This window comes from Astyanax mexicanus, unplaced genomic scaffold (assembly GCF_023375975.1).
Source record: "Astyanax mexicanus isolate ESR-SI-001 unplaced genomic scaffold, AstMex3_surface scaffold_37, whole genome shotgun sequence".
NCBI lineage: Eukaryota > Metazoa > Chordata > Actinopteri > Characiformes > Acestrorhamphidae > Astyanax > Astyanax mexicanus.
The window spans coordinates 2,481,336-2,498,077 of record NW_026040047.1 but is presented as its reverse complement, the minus strand read 5'-3'; the positions used below and the strand labels follow the sequence as shown (position 1 = coordinate 2,498,077).

General features: G+C 36.3%; 1 protein-coding gene across 1 annotated transcript; it reads left to right on the top strand.

The window, feature by feature from the left end:
- Nucleotides 1–9,366: 9,366 nt before the first annotated feature.
- Nucleotides 9,367–13,147, top strand: LOC125793101 (coiled-coil domain-containing protein 106-like). Its single transcript, XM_049473360.1, has 3 exons — nucleotides 9,367–9,473; nucleotides 10,706–10,873; nucleotides 12,734–13,147. The coding sequence occupies exons 1-3, from the start codon at nucleotides 9,368–9,370 to the stop codon at nucleotides 13,036–13,038; spliced, it is 579 nt and encodes a 192-aa protein (XP_049329317.1). The 5' UTR covers nucleotide 9,367; the 3' UTR covers nucleotides 13,039–13,147.
- Nucleotides 13,148–16,742: the final 3,595 nt, after the last annotated feature.

Genomic DNA, 16,742 nt, shown 5'->3' with positions numbered 1-16,742 from the left:
CTTATAGTGCACTATAAACAGTTATGTTAGTACCCTGTTAAGCAGATTATTAAGCATTAATTATTAGCTAATTCTACATGTTATTAGTGTAGAATTGGCAGCAGTTTAGTCTATGTGAGTTTGGTAAGGTTATGGCTGTGCTGGAGAGTATTGAGTTAATAAGGGCTTAATAAGTCACTAACAGAGCAAGAAGTGTACCATATTCTAAAGTGAGGTTCTGTTTATCTCTAATTACACACTAAAAAGAACTGAATAAATATTTAATCAATCACTCTCTGACACAGATTTAGAACCTGTTCATACTTTATTTGCAATACAATCTATGATGTCAGTGTGTGTTCTATTTAGTCCAGTTTGGTTAAAGGGTTCATTTCAGTTAATTAATTAATTAATTGTAGGTGGTATAACAAAGAACCAAAAACATTCAAAAGAAAAAAGCATGTTAAAATAAAATGTATTTTAAGCCAGTAACTAATTATGCATAGTCTAAAATCTGAATTACAAATTAATTCATTTAGAAGCTCATGGAACAAATCAAATCAATCAACATGTGTTATAATAAAGGGTACAGTGAAATCTAACAATTGAAAACACTAACATCCACCATTAATGCTTTGGGACAAATATGGACCATTACACAATTTCAACCTCACACAGTATATTGTTTTCTTATGTCATGCAAAAGCATGCCAAGGGGACCTCCATTGTGCTTATTTCCCCTCCAGTAGGTCCATTCTATTAAATCCAAATGTTCCTTTAGGGATATTTCAGACCTGTTGCCTCGTAGCCGCCATACAGAGGATTTGCAGACTCCCCACATCCTCTCAATGTTTTGGGTGTGTGCTCCAGTCAAAGGGTGAACAAAAGACTCTTCATGATTGACTATGAGATGAAGATATCCCTCATTCTCAAGACAGCTGTATGCTCTCCATCCATCTGATATTACTGTGCTCCCATGCTTCACATACTTCTTCAGGATGGGCGTCAGGTGTCTTTTGGATCTGTTCTTCACAATGCGTAACACAGGTCTCCTCCCCTGATTCTGAACACCCAGGAATTCCGGTTACTGCTTCTTCCCTTGTTGTACTAAAATGCAAACACAAATATTTAAAATGTAATATAAAAATATTTATTTTTCAAATCAAATATCATCAATCTGGTCTTTTAACTTACATGACTATAATTTGAAAGTGAAAATAGAACACAAGATGTTTAATACCCTTACCACAGTCAGTGGCATGGGCGTGGTAGTGGGGGAAAAGTGGACCTGACCACCCAGGGCCCAAGTAGAGAGAGGGGCCCATGAACATTTTTGCTCATGTTCCTTGTGTACTGGCATGGATAGGGGCCCACTGTCACTGAGAGTGTACAGGGCCCCGAATTTGCTGCTACGCCCCTGGTCAGTGGTTACATAAAGGTCTTAGATCTACAATTGCAGATTGTTGTTTGGACCCTTTTATTCCATTCATAATTTGTTAGTTTTTGACTAAGAGTGTGCCATATCATATTATTATTTTAGGGCCACCCCTATTGTTTTACTACATGAATGGTCAAATTTTGGTTTTGGTCAATTTGCAGAATTGGCATGAATGACATTGTGAGTGTGTGGGTGTGACATTAGTACCGATGTGACCGATCTGACTGAGTGATGTTGCTGAGAATTGTACACACATCAGTGTAATTGCAATGCTGACAGTTGGCCCACCAATCAAACATATCTGTGACTCTGTGGTCATAAATAGCCACTGACGAAGAGCTAGAGGATCTCAAAGCAATCTAACATTTAACATATTTAATTTTTTATTTTCCAATCCAACAAAAAATATCAGCCAGATCTTCTTTTCTGAAGGTAATTAAATGAGCCAGGTGGAACTAAATAAAGTTGGAGCTGAAATCTGCAGGAGAAAAGATCTACAGGAGTACAGTTGATGACCACTGTCCAAGTGACAAAAAAACAAAACAGAAATGGCTGAATAAACTTACTTTGCGTTTGTGACCAAACTTGCTTTCATCAATCATTACAACTTCCCGTGTGCTTCCGATTCTCTGCCTTTTATCTCTCCTCATTCTTTTCATGGCAGATTTGCACACCTTGCGAAGTTTGCTGGCCAGTTTGCTCAAGGTTGTGGAACTTCGTGTAATGCCCTCCTGAAGCATATCTATCTGGCGAAGGCGGAGCCCTTGGGCAAATCTATATAAAAACATATAGATATAAAGAAAGAAACAAGATGTAATTAGATTACATTTGATGTTGTACATCAAAGATAACTGGGTGTAAGATATAATCAGATTTAATTCTTAGACTTAATCATTTTTATCCACAGCAAATGCTATATGATTTAATCAAATCTAAATTAAAAAATATATTTATAGACCAGCACTCAATTTCATTATTTTGTTTAACTTGATCTTACCAACCTCAACTTGCTATTTGCAATTTTAAAAAACTGTGAACTTTGGTGTTTCACACCTATAGTTGAATCAAATTTCTTAAAAGATTTGGAGCATTTTCCCCTTGACTTGTTTTGGCCTGGTTTGTTTGTTTTGTTTACACTGAGAAAAATCCAAGTGAACCGAAATGTGGCAAAAAAAACACACAAGAATGTTGTCTCTGTTTATTGGTCTGGGGGTGGGTTTCCACAAAATGATCAATCTTAGCGAATAACGAATGAACTAACGAATGACGTGAGTAAAGAACGAGCCAGTTCTGCGAGTGTTTCCCAAAGAGCTTCACAAAGCGAAAATTAACCAACGAGGTTAAAGAACCTCCCCAGAAACAGCATACAAATATCGATTCAACACTGACAATATGCAGTATTTATTCACTATTACACCCTGAAAACTTAGAAATGTGTTGTAATCATCAACATTATACATATTCTGAAACTTAAACTACAAAAGGATGTACTTTGGCATTGATAAAATACTTCTAAAGATACATATGTCTAAATAAATAATTTAAAAATCTAATCTATTTTAAAACATTAAACTTTTTTAAAAGATTGTTTAAAGTTTTAAATAGATTGTAGAATTAATATAGTTAATTTTATTTATTAAATTAGTCATGTGTGTTATTATGTATGTTCCTTAATGTCTATATATATATATATATATAGAACCAGAATATGTTTTATACTTTATTAATTTAACTTTGAGGACAGATCTGTACACTTTTGGTATTTTAATCTCAGTGTCTTCATGAGGGAAAATCATCTGGATTAGTTTTCTTAGCGTCTTGAAGGAGTTTCTGGAGGTGCTGAACAATAGTTGCTGTTTTTAGCTGTGAGGCTCCAGCTCAACCCAAATCACCTCAGTTGGGTTTAGGTCAGGGGATTGTGAAGGCCATGCATCTTTTTGTTTACAAAGTATTTCCATATGCGTCAATGCTTTTTTCATGGTTTTATTATTAATCTACAATGTAGAAAATAAATGACATAAAAAAATAAAGAAAAGCATTGAACATTGAAGTTTTGACTGGTACTTATATATTTGCGAGCTGATACACCCCAGAGTTTGCCCAGATTAACGGCAACAATTTTGGTTATAAGCGCCTGATTATTAAATAATATTAAATATTACCTGCACATTCACCGATACCCTTTACAATACGAGTAGGTGTGATTAAAGATACTGCAGGCGTCCCCTGCACCGGACCTACAGTACCAGGGATTTTCCCAATAGCATGGAAATATATGGTGCTGTGCTGTAATTCCTGGCCTGTGTATAGGTGCGTGTATGGCAGAGTAACAGCCTGGTTACAGAATGCACAGACTTGGAGACAGCAGATTGCTTAGACCGTGAGCATCATCTGCAGGAATTCACTGATTGCGTTCATTGCAGCATTAATGTCAACAGCTCTACCTGGATTTGATGATTTATTTGTGGGTTTGATTCAAATATGCCCAGTTAGTCTACAAGCTACAGACAAAGTTGGCATTATAATATAATATAATATAATATAATATAATTTAATACAACTTTATAATATGATTTCAAAATAATATAATATAATACAATTTTATAATATGATTATAATATAAAATAATATAACTCAGGTTACTCGTTAATCTGTGAGCGAGTTTACGTAGTTCTTTAGTTACGCACGGGTTTGGGAAACACTCTTTAATTAACGATCAATCTTAAGTACGAGTTAACAAAGTTCTTATTCTTACGAAGCTTTCGGGAAACCGAAGTAAATAAAAAAATAAATTAAGTAAATTAAGTCAGCTCACACTCTCACCGCAAATAAACCTCTCCAGAGTTTTGGCCTGCATCTTACCATATTCAAACTTGCCCAAATGGTTCAAGTTTTCAGATGTGTGGTCATGAGGGTTAGTTTCCCAGACCGGGAATAAGTCTCGTCCTGGACTACACAGATCTTTGAGTGCATATTTTTAATTGAAAAGATAATATAGTCTGTATGACTATGCTTAAACCCTGTAGGGGAAACCGAGTACATTAGTAACATTAGTAAACAGGTTTATAGATTTTTAGTCTCTGTGGACTTATAAATGACTAGAATGAAGTAAGAATTACATTGCATAATAATGACCATTTATTAGCTGTATTATTCTATATTATCATTTTTAAGCTGTCTATTGCAAAATATTGGCTTTACATTAAATTAAAAGCTAAATGTTATCCAGCAATTCTAAAAAAGAGCTGATTTTTGTAACATTTAATTAAACTGTTAGTTCTTGGAAAGCCTGCTACTAGTACTGGCAACCCTTCTTTCATATTTTTACAGTATACTTTTTTGTTACCTGCAAATGTAATGAATCCAGGTCTGGAGCTTAACATGAGATTTCCCTTTCGGATGGACCTCCGGATAGTCTTTCTGTTATGGCATTTGTCACGACAAACCCTTGAAATAAAAAATAAAAAAATGAGTACAGTCTATTTAATCATATAGTAATCATTTAGTAACTGTAACGTGAGTTTACTGTAACTGAGTAAGTAGTCATCTGAAAGCACAAGTGATTTGTAATGTGTAAGAAAATAATTTAATCTGGTAAATCAACAAAAGTAATTAGTGACTAACAATGTGTGTGTGCTGTGGTGTGTGTACAGTTACATGAAATGAAAAAAGCTGCCAACTTACCAATCTGGCTCTTGCTTTTGCCTATACTGGAGCTTCATTTCATGGCGACAGGAAGGACATTTCATATGCCTTTTGATTAGTCTTTTTTTCATTAGCCAATGAAAAAATATTTAGTTTTTTGCAGAATGTATTTTACGCAATAAATCATAATGTGATACCATGAAATTCCCATGTCCAATCTGAATGCAGTGAGTGAGTGAGTGAGTTCAAGTACGGTCCATCGTTGATTCTCTAATAAAAACGAGAATACCCACTCAACTCACTAACCATTTGGCACACTGTAGCAGCAATGCTGGCATGTTTACTGGAATAACCCGTTTGCTGTAGAAAAATAGTCACATGTACGTTCGTTTTCTTTACTTTTTTAGCAAAATACATCAATCTACTTTTCAAACTTAAAAGAATAACATGGCTAAGTGTTTTTTACTATTTTTAATTTGTGTTTTTAGCCGTTTAGCTCTATTCATCCCCATTCATTTTAGACTCACTCGCGGGCTCCCTCTAGTGGGTCCTGGGCATTTTCTGAATTAACTGCAGATATAGTGGATAGGCTTGCCATAAACCAACTCTGGTCCCATGTCCCGCTTTCTTGTCTGAGCCAATCAGAGTATTACCTTTACCCGCGCAAGTAATGCGCATGTGCAAGTAAAATAATTATATTTATATAAAATATATAGTTTGTTTGTTTTCATTTGTATTTTATAATAATACAAAGAATTATTAAAATACAATAATAGGAAGAATAGGAAGGAGGAGGGAAATAAATTGCACATCGCTAGACACAACGTGGGGACAACGAACAGATTGGAATCTGCTGGCGTGAATATGCTGGTGTGTATAAGACAGATAAGTTACGATTGGAATCTACTGGCGTATATCTGCTGCGTCTCTGCACACAGGCACAGTCGGACACTGTCAGCAGGGACTGCGAAGAAGCTGAGAACCAGAGCAATGGTGAGTACAGTTTAGCTAACCAATTGGTTTAGCCTTAACTTTAACCTGTTTTTGGGATTTGTATTTATGTCCAGCGCTTACACACACAAATATAACACTGGAAAACAAGTTAATTGTTTAGCTAATGTTACATTGGTTAAGAGTGTGGTTTGGGACATAGTTTTGGAAACCTAGCTCAGTGGCCCAATAACTTACAGGTTTGCTGATCCATTTGTACATTAGCTAAGGATTAGTATATCCAAACAAATGTTTCGAATCGCTCATATATGAATTGCAACTCAACCTTTATCCTCTTAACACACCCTGTCCCGCCGGCGGGCCAGAAAAATATGATATTTAATATCTGGCTGTGTTTATGAATAGTTATAGGCTCAATATAGACACCCATTTTGAAGCTTAGAATCTCTGCTTTTCAGTTATCTAGCCGACTTTCAGAGAATAAACATTTTGCTTCTGAAAATTATGAAATTATTTTTGCGTTTTAGTACGTCCATATTTGATCGATTGCGGACATGTTATACACCATTCGAACAGTCTGGCTGCGTCCGAAATCACGTACTTAAGCAGTACGTACTGTTTTGGGGTGAGTACGCACTGCTCGCCGGGCAAAGGTGTTTTTTTTTTTTACAGGCTTTTTCAGTACGCCAGACCGCAGTACGCACGCAGCCTCGGACGCACTACATCCACCACCTTACCTCTGACGCCCTTTCACCTCTCACCCCTCCTAACCAGCGTACAGTTTACAGAGCTTTACCCTAATTAATTTCATTAAAATCCCCTCATTAATCAGCTCTTATTAATAAATTAACCCCCAGCCTGTCCTATTTAATAAGACTGTAAATAAAACTTAACTATTATTTTCATCAAATCTGAAATATTTAATAATTCATAGAAAGAGCTCATTGAGTATTTATGAATAATAATAATACATATTTAACTAATTTACCTTTACCTGATATTTGTTTTATTCCATTAGCAAATATTAAGTAATAATAAGTATTTGCTAATGGAATATAACACATATCAGAATGTTATGTAAAAAAAAAAGAATGTAAAAAAACAACAAAAAACAAAATATTAATTAATTCCTGCCTTACCATTTCACCTTTTCTAGCAAAAATATTTAAACACAGGATCTTTTTTATTATACATAATCTTTTACTGACAGTTTTAAACAAAGGCCAACATATATGCATTACTGATGTAAATAAAATATGCTACCGAAGATGTTATCAGTAGATCCAGTCAGTTTCGGGAAAACTAGGTATGAGATTTGGCAATATAATGTAAATTGAAAAATTTTCCTCACTTGCATATTTACACATTAAATAAATTCCCCACAAATAACAAGAATGGCAAGTATTTTAAGTGGTTTTATTTATTTTTTTATTGGTTATTGTTCATTTTTCTCTTCGTCTTAATCCTCTCTCTCTACTAGCAGGATACTTGAATCTGAAACACACACACACAGATTAAATCATAAAGTTTAGCTTGGGCATTAAACAAATATAATATAAATTTAGAACAACATAAAAGTCTAACCATTGTGGCTCGTTAGCTAGCTATTTAATAAAACTAAATAAAATGGTCAGTCTGTCTGTTGAAGAGCCTCTCTGATATCAGCAGCCTTTTTTCTCAGATGAGTTTATACAGACTGATCAGTATTAAGTTAAAACTGCCCCAGCTCTTCAGCACTGCAGCAGTATACAGGGCTGTAGTGAGTTAGTAAACGCTGGTGCTGCAGAACAGAAGATTAATAAAGAGTTGTGATAAGTTTAATAACTCTAGCTAAGCTAGCACAGGGCTAACGCTGCTCAGTAAAGCAGTTCAGATACGAAAATAAAGATGTTCTGTCTGCAACAGCATTAATAACAAACCCACACCCCTATAACTCGCTACTTTAACTTAAACTAACCCTCATAAATCTTTCATTTACAGCCTGATGTCACAAACAACCAAAACAGTTTAAATATCTGAATCTCCTCACCTCATAAACTTCTCTCTCTCTCTGTCCCTCTCTCTCTTCTCCGCCGCTCCGCCGCTCACTGCCGGGTCTCTCAGCTCAGCGCGGCTCCCGGTGGATTGTGGGAAATATGAGCGGGTGAAGTGTGCTGGGCTTGTATACTTAAAAATGTCTCCCGGTGCAGTACGTCATCCGGGAACTTTTCACGTCCTCAAACTCGCCTACTGCGCATTCGGACACACTACCCGATCTCGCATCCTGCTTTTGCATACTGTTTAGTATGGAAGTACGCGATTTCGGACGCAGCCTCAGTCTCTCCGGATTAAAATTTTATATGATGATTGTAAAAACATTATAGCAAAATGTAGAGCTGCCAAAACACTTCATCCATAAAAATAGTTCATTTTATATGTCTGAAAATAAAAAAAAAATAAAATAGAAAATCTGAAAAGCGCCTAAAAATGTTCATGGTTTTTACCATATTTTGGCCATTGCATGTTCAATTGAATAATTTAAAGTGTCTTAAATGAATTGTGTAAAGGCTTCTAAGTAATATTAATTCATAGAATTGACTCTGAATAATTTAATATTAGAGTGATAAACCTTCAAATGTGAGTATGTAATTTCAGGCGGAAAATGGTAAAAATAGTCTTGGAGCTTAAGAGGTTAATTGCTCAAATTGTCAGCGGATTTTGAATGCATATGCACATGTATGTGCCTCTGCATTGTTAAATTAATGCTGTTATTCTTAAACTGTCTTTATGTGCAATTTCTATTGTTGTAAAATCTTAACTTAAAATGTCACAATTTAGTGAACTTAATTTGCTTGTGGTTTGTTTTTAATTTCAACATTAAAGTTATCACTGTAATCCACAGGCTAAAAGGCGGGCAAACAAACGACTTAAAGCCCTTGGAACTGAAGAAGACATGGGTACTAAAGAAAATGAGTGCCAGGAAGGAAAAGGTAAGGGGGGGGGGGGGGAAAGAACCTTCATCAGAGTCCTCCATAACAGTAACTTAAATATTTTAACATTTGATGATATTATTTCCCTGTATAAATACAGCACTGGACCTGATAAAGGACAAGGGAAACTCTCCAGGATCAAGTAGGAGCATCACATCAGACTTCAGTAAGCAGTCAACTTGCAAAATAGTAAATGGCTATAATGCCATGTGTGCGAAAAATAAAAAATAAAAATAATTTATAGAAAATGTTCTTTTCATACTGTTATTTTGTTGTGATTTTGAATATGAATCCCATTACCCTCTATGTTTAGTTTAGTTTTTTTTTGTGAATATTGATGTATTTATGTTTGTAATTTGTTCTTAATTTAGGCACTGTGTCATCAATGTCAAAATTAGAATTTCTGGAAGAGAAGTTAAGATGGCAAGAAGAAAAGATCAAAGATTTGGAAGATGAAAGAGACTTCCTTAGGGGCCAGCTCAAAAACAAAGGTTTGGATGTACACTCAAAAATATATATATTTTTTAAACTCCTAGTTTAAAATGTTGGTATAACTTATTTATTTTTTAGAAATTACCTGAACTTGAAATGATATTGAAGGGTCTGCAGAAAGTGTGCATATCCCAAAATGTTCATAATGCTAAGTACTTCATATTCTCATACTTAAGAATATTTTTAAAATCAGCAATTTGTTAAAACCTACAAGAATACTCATCATAACTCCAGTAAGCAGTTTTTAACATGAAATGAATGTGTAGTTCTACCATAAAAACAGTAGATGATACTATTTTCCATTAGAAAATGTTTTTTAAAATAAGGTTTTAATGAGTTTTAAATTTAATTACACTTTTAATTTAATGTAAAAAGCAAATGCAACAACAAAAGCAAGACTATAAATAAATGAAATGTGTAATTATTAGACGTGTAGGCCATATTATTGTATTATTATTAGTTGTTTAATTATTATACCATAATTAAAATAAGTACATTTTTTTAAGCAATGACTGCACACATTTCTAAAGACCCTTTCCATGATGACCTTTTTTGTTTTGTTGTTCTTTAAGTATACTTAACTCTATTTCAAGCACTCAATATTACCTTATTTCTGTCAGTTTTAGTACTTTTAGTCGCTACAGTCATTTAGAATATATTTAGAATGCTTATAGGCTGCTGTTTAACTCTTTGTGCATTTGTGTAGTAAAATAGCTTTCACTTGAAAACATGTACTTCTAGGTAATATTGTATGCTTCGTTTTTATCAGTAAATCTAAAGTTATTATTGCCTTTCTGCCATTTATATTACCCATTTTAACATAAGAAAATTCATTGTATAGTTTGTTTTATAATATTTAAAAAAGCATGCAAATTTCAGACCGTCAAAACTGATAGGGCCATTCTAGTTGAATTATTATTTTTCTACTATAAAAGTAATTTAATTTCATATCTGTTATTATTTTTTTTACAATAAACCTTTGCCTAATTACATTTTTGTGGTATAATATGGTATAATAATGAGAAAGCTATGTAGATCGTTGGTTTATTGTTCAACTGGCTGTGCCATTCCAGCACAGTTGCAGAGGGTTAACAAAGAGAATCAGAATTTAGATTGCAATTAAATACTTACACAAACTTGCAAATCACTTGTTTTCTGAGCCTTTACAGTTTTTTCAAAATGGCTAAACATTTCAATGAATTATTATTAAATGTCATATATCTGTACATAGGCATGATTCCTGATCCTGCAAATGAGGACATCAAATTCCGTGTGGACGATTCTTCATCTGAATCATCTGGTTCACCTGGAATCAGTGACTCTTCGGAATCTGATAAGGCTTACAAAAAGGCCAAAAAAAGAAGAAGCACATGGACAGCAAAACACTTTCATGCTAGAGGTAAGTTAAAAGACTTGTCCTGACTGAATTGCTCATAGTAATGGGTGTAACTACACAGCGTGCAGCATAGTGATCATCTATCTAACTATGACTTCAGTCTCTAAGACAGGTTTTATTATCAGTACTCAGGTTAGTTAACCTAGTAAAAAACAGCTGTTCAGCTGAGTTTCAGTCAGAGACCAACGTGTGTTGTACTGTGGTGAACAGAATGGTATTTAGCATTAGTTATCATGCTAGCTAAGTGAAGTCTTCTGATTAGCTGTGCTAAACATTGTTTAATTGTCAGACTGTTTAACATTTACTGTATGACTGACTTGCTGCTACTTTGATTTTTAATCAAAGAACAGTGGGGCAAAAAGTATTTAGTCAGCCACTGATTTTTCCTGCTCAGAATGATGAAAGAGTAGGGGTGGGTACAGTCACTGATTTTCCAGCTCGATTAGATTGCGATTGACAAGGTCTCGATTCGATTCAAAATCAGTTCATTTAGGGACATTTCAGTTACAATTGTAGTTTGATTCTGAAATGTATGTAATTATACAAGGAACTCTCAAAGTTCCTAATTATTTGAATTATTGCAATATTTGCAAAAAAAAAAAAAAAAAAAGGATTATTTTCCATAAAACCAACAGTAGACATGTGGGGCATTGGTGGTAATTAGAGTCTTGGATATGTGAAAGATTAGCAACAACATTTTTTTGATTGCATTATGTTTTTGTAGTGCCAGATTTCAAATTTTGCACCCTCTGGACACCTTCGTGGCAAAAATGTACACGCAAAAAATCAGCAATATTTTTTTTTTATATATATATAATTCACTTAATCAACTTCAGCCCTGATCAAAATGATCAAATATTCAATAATTTTCAGGATTTTAACACTTTAAATGACAGTTTAATTACATGAATTATTAATTAAAAAACCCATATAATAAATGGTATATGAATGGGGCATTGGTGGAAATTAGAGTCTTGGATATGTCAAAAATTAGCAACAACATTGATTTGATTGCATTATTATTTTTTATGTAGTGCCAAATACTCCCACTGGACACCTTCGTGGCCAAAAATGCCCCATTGACTTCCACTGAAACCACATTTTTTGATTTCGCTGCAATTACAGTATAAAACCATGCATTTTGACATTTAGTATTTTATTTTGAAGAAAAGTAGTGATATTTGGTATATTTACAGTATTCCATTGGATTCAACCATTTTTCCATTTTAGGCTGATGAATGTCAATAATTTTGCCATTTATATTATGGAGCCATGTGACTAACAGGGGACCCCCGTGAGTGTGTGCGTTTTCCAAATACGGCACAAACAGAAACAAGGGTTCAGTCTATCTACAGAATTCCTAAACATTAAACGCGTGCGCATTGAGTGTGCCCATACATTGTACTAGCATAGGCTAAGGCTAGCGCTAGTTTAGCTGGCTAAAACAATGCTGCGCGCTGGTCTTTAGTTCTTCCTTACTCTGAAACTCAACCCTTTTTGGCTAGGGTTAACTGGTCAGTTTCTATATTTTTGTTTTGTCAGCCATTGTCACCAATAGTTTTGACTATCTTGACTATTTGCCACTCCTCCTCATGCAGTGTTACCAGCGAGCCGATTAGCTCTTTGTTGAAAGGCATGACTTTATCTGTAACTAGACTGTGCTAAGCATTATGAAAACTCCCAGTCTTATTTCAACCAGTAAGCAGTCTCCTCATAAACAACTCAACCAGTGCCATTGCAACATTTCATATGCTGACCTTAAAGCTTGTCAGACATAGCAACATTTAAACAAGGATAGTTAACGAATCAAGTGCAGTGTACTACAGATGTTGACCTTGATACTTTTTTTTTTTTTTTTTCCAGCTCAAAGTCCTGAGGAGGTCATCACTCGATACCGCAAGGTGCTCAAGACTTTTCAGAGGGTACGCACCATGACTGAAGCATTCAACCGGCATAATGTTGACCGCGGAACAATTGCTTTTACTGCGGCAATTGCAGAACTTGCAATCGTTGATCCCAAAATGTATGAAAGTCTTGCTGCTATGTCAACAAAGGAGACCTTGGCTGCATTTTCAAAAAGATGTGCAGCCCACATCAATGAAGAAACAAAGAACAAGATTGAAGACATGAAGGCGAAGGGACAGCTTCTTCCCATTCGCTGGAAATGAGTTATTTGTTGAAAATTAGCTGTAAACAAAAGATGTAGGGTTTTTTTTAGCAGTAGTAGGGAACGTTTTAATATATTTGGGAATGTTTTTGTATATTTGGGAATACTTTTCTATATCGGAATGTTTTTGTATATTTGGAAGTAGTTTTCTGTATTTGGGAATGTTTTTATATTAGGAATGTTTGTTTTTGTATTTGTGGGAATATTTTTATATTTGGAAATGATCTTAATAATTTGATATATTTAGGAGTAATGTAGTATATTTGGGAACAATTTGAAATATTTGGGAATGATTTGGTATATTTTAAATTTAGAAGTTGAGAGTACATCTAATAGGAAATAAAACTGTTTGAGTTCAATAGATTATAAATGTGCTAAAATGTGTTTTCTTTTATTTTATTAGGACAACTGCATTTTTGACATTCAACTTCTGTATATGGGAGGTCAAATACACAGTCCTTTTTAGTGTGTAATTAGTGATGAACAGAACCTCACTTTAGAATATGGTACACTTCTTGCTGTGTTAGTGACTTATTAACTCAATACTCTCCAGCACAGCCATAACCTTACCAAACTCACATAGACTAAACTGCTGCCAATTCTACACTAATAACATGTAGAATTAGCTAATAATTAATGCTTAATAACCTGCTTAACAGGGTACTAACATAACTGTTTATAGTGCACTATAAGAACATATAAGAACAAATACAGTGGTGGAAACTGCAGTTTCCACCACTCACTTAGATATTTCTCCCCCTGTCTCTCAATTCAAACTCAATATACGTGAACAGGATGTCTGTCGCCTCTTTCAGAGGCAAAATGTCCATAAAGCTCCGGGTCCTGATGGTGTAACTCCCTCGTGTCTCAGGTCCTGTGCTGTGCAGCTAGCACCAATCTTCACACAAATATTCAATAAGTCATTGGAGCTGTGCAAAGTCCCCTCATGTTTCAAAAGCTCCATCATCATCCCAGTCCCTAAGAAACCTTCCATCACGGGGTTGAATGATTACAGACCTGTGGCCTTGACTTCAGTTGTCATGAAGTCCTTTGAACGCATGGTGCTCACCCACCTTAAGAACATCTCAGATCACCAACTGGATGCCCTCCAGTTTGCCTATAGGGCAAACAGGTCAGTGGATGATGCAGTGAATATGGGGCTGCATTTCATCTTGCAACATCTAGACCGGCCAAGGACCTATGTAAGGATCCTGTTTCTGGACTTTAGCTCGGCGTTCAATACTATCATACCTGAAATCCTTATCGCCAAACTCTCTCAACTCACTATATCTCCTGCCATCTGTCAGTGGATCTTCAGCTTTTTAACTGACAGGAGACAGCATGTGCGGTTAAAAGATGATACATCTGGAGTACGGACAACCAACATTGGTGCACCGCAGGGGTGTGTACTTTCCCCATTGCTGTTCTCCCTCTACACAAACGACTGTACCTCAAATGACCCTACAGTCAAGCTCTTGAAATTTGCAGACGACACCACCATCATTGGGCTCATCCAGGATGGCGACGAGTCTGCATATCGGCAGGAGGTTGATAAGCTGGTGCTCTGGTGCAGTCAACACAACTTAGAGTTAAACACTCTAAAGACTGTGGAGATGGTCGTGGACTTTAGAAAGCACCCCAAAGTACTACACCCTGTTATAATATCAAATAGCCCTGTGTCAAATGTGGATTCATACAAATTTTTAGGATCCATCATTTCCCGGGACCTGAAGTGGGAGCTCAACATTAATGCCATCCTTAAAAAGGCTCAGCAGAGGATGTATTTTTTACGGCAGCTGCGGAAGTATGGCCTACCACAAGAGCTCCTGGCCACCTTCTATACCGCTGCCATTGAATCCATTCTCTGCACTTCCATCACAGTTTGGTTTGGGGCAGCCACTAAACAGGACAAAAACAGACTTCAACGCACAATTCGAACGGCAGCAAAAATCATTGGTACCCACCTACCCTCCCTCCAGGAATTGTATTCTGGAAGGATCAGAAAGCGGGCAGAGAATATTATTAAAGACCCCACACACCCTGCATACACTCTCTTTAACCTTCTCCCCTCTGGCAGGCGCTATAGATCCCTGCAAACAAAAACAACTCGACATAAAAATAGCTTCTTTCCCATGGCGATCACCTGTCTGAACTGTTGACTTATCCGTACTTTTCATTTGCACTACTATTGATGCAGTTTAATCCTCTGTGTGTGCTTTGGTATGTGATAATATGTTTTGTTTTGTATATCCTTATCATAATTGTGTATATGTATCTCAATGTATAGAGAGTTAATATTTACCGAAGTCAAATTCCTTGTGTATGATAAGTATACTTGGCAATAAACTGAATGATGATTAACCATTTCCACATAATAGACCCCTAATTAAGCACCAATAACACTTACACAGAATAAAGCCTAATAAGTGGTGAATAAATCATTTACAAATGTCTAATTAATGCTTTATTAAGCAAATAATAAGACATTAATAAGCGCCTAATTTGTGTTCCTTAAAATAAAGTGTTACCATTGTGTTTATTTAATCTATTGCACAAAATGCAATGCACAATATGTAGGGGAGACAAAAAACACATTGGCCACTAGATTAGGGCAACACAGATATAATATTGGCCATAAAAAAGAAACACAGACCCAAATAGTGCAACATTTTCTACAACATGGCCTTCAATCATTGAAAGTGATGGGGCTACAACACAACAGATCATGGTCCCACGCTACAAGGAAACAGACTGAAAAGGAGTGGATTAATAGATTAGGATCTTTGCATCCATGGGGACTAAATGAGCAATTCAGGACAATTTAAAAGATCAATGTGTGAGGGAGGAGAGATGATGGGAGGGTGGTTGTGCTGTACTTGGGGACGTGTGGTAGGCCCGTGCCTAACGAGGACTCCGGACCGTTCCAGTTTGGCTGGACGTGTCTGGACCTTCGGAAGTTTGGGTTTCTAATCCAACTACTTAAACCTAACCCTAACCCAACCCTAACTTAACCTTAACCCTAACCCTAACTTAACCCTAACTTAACCTTAACCCTAACTTAACCCTAACCTTAACTCTAAAGGTGCTTACACACTGCACGCGGTAGGTGCGGCGCGGTACGCTGACCCCCATAGGATTCAATAGTGTCTAGAGCGGTAGAGCGGTGCGTCGCTGCCGCGGAGCAGAGCGGAAAGCGGCGCGTTTCCCCGCCCATAACCACGCCTCCACCGCGCTACCGCTTACCGCGGGCAAAGTTCAACATGGTTCAACTTTGACCTCGCGGCAAGCGGTACCTCGGCAGAAAACGCATGACGTGAACTCACGCGACTAGAGAGAAACTGTAGTCCAAACAACAATAAACGTGCGCGAGAGACTAATAATAGCGATTAGTGAATCCCCTCAGCTGTACATCACTTCCCTACACTCATATAGAGATAACAGGAGGAAGAGAAGAATCAGAGCTTTGTTCTGAGGCTGAGAAACAGATACAGATCCACAGAGGCTGTAGAGACTCAAAACTACAAAACACCGCTCGCAGAGGTGATGGGTTTTAGAAAACTCCGCCTATTATCAGCAGGAGACGCTTGGCGTCAGCAGCAGCCCAACGCAACAACAACTGGCCAGCGTCCAGCTGAGCGGCGGCACAGCGGAATACAGCGCGGTGTACCGCGTTCAGTGTGTAAGAACCTTAACACCCTAACCCCC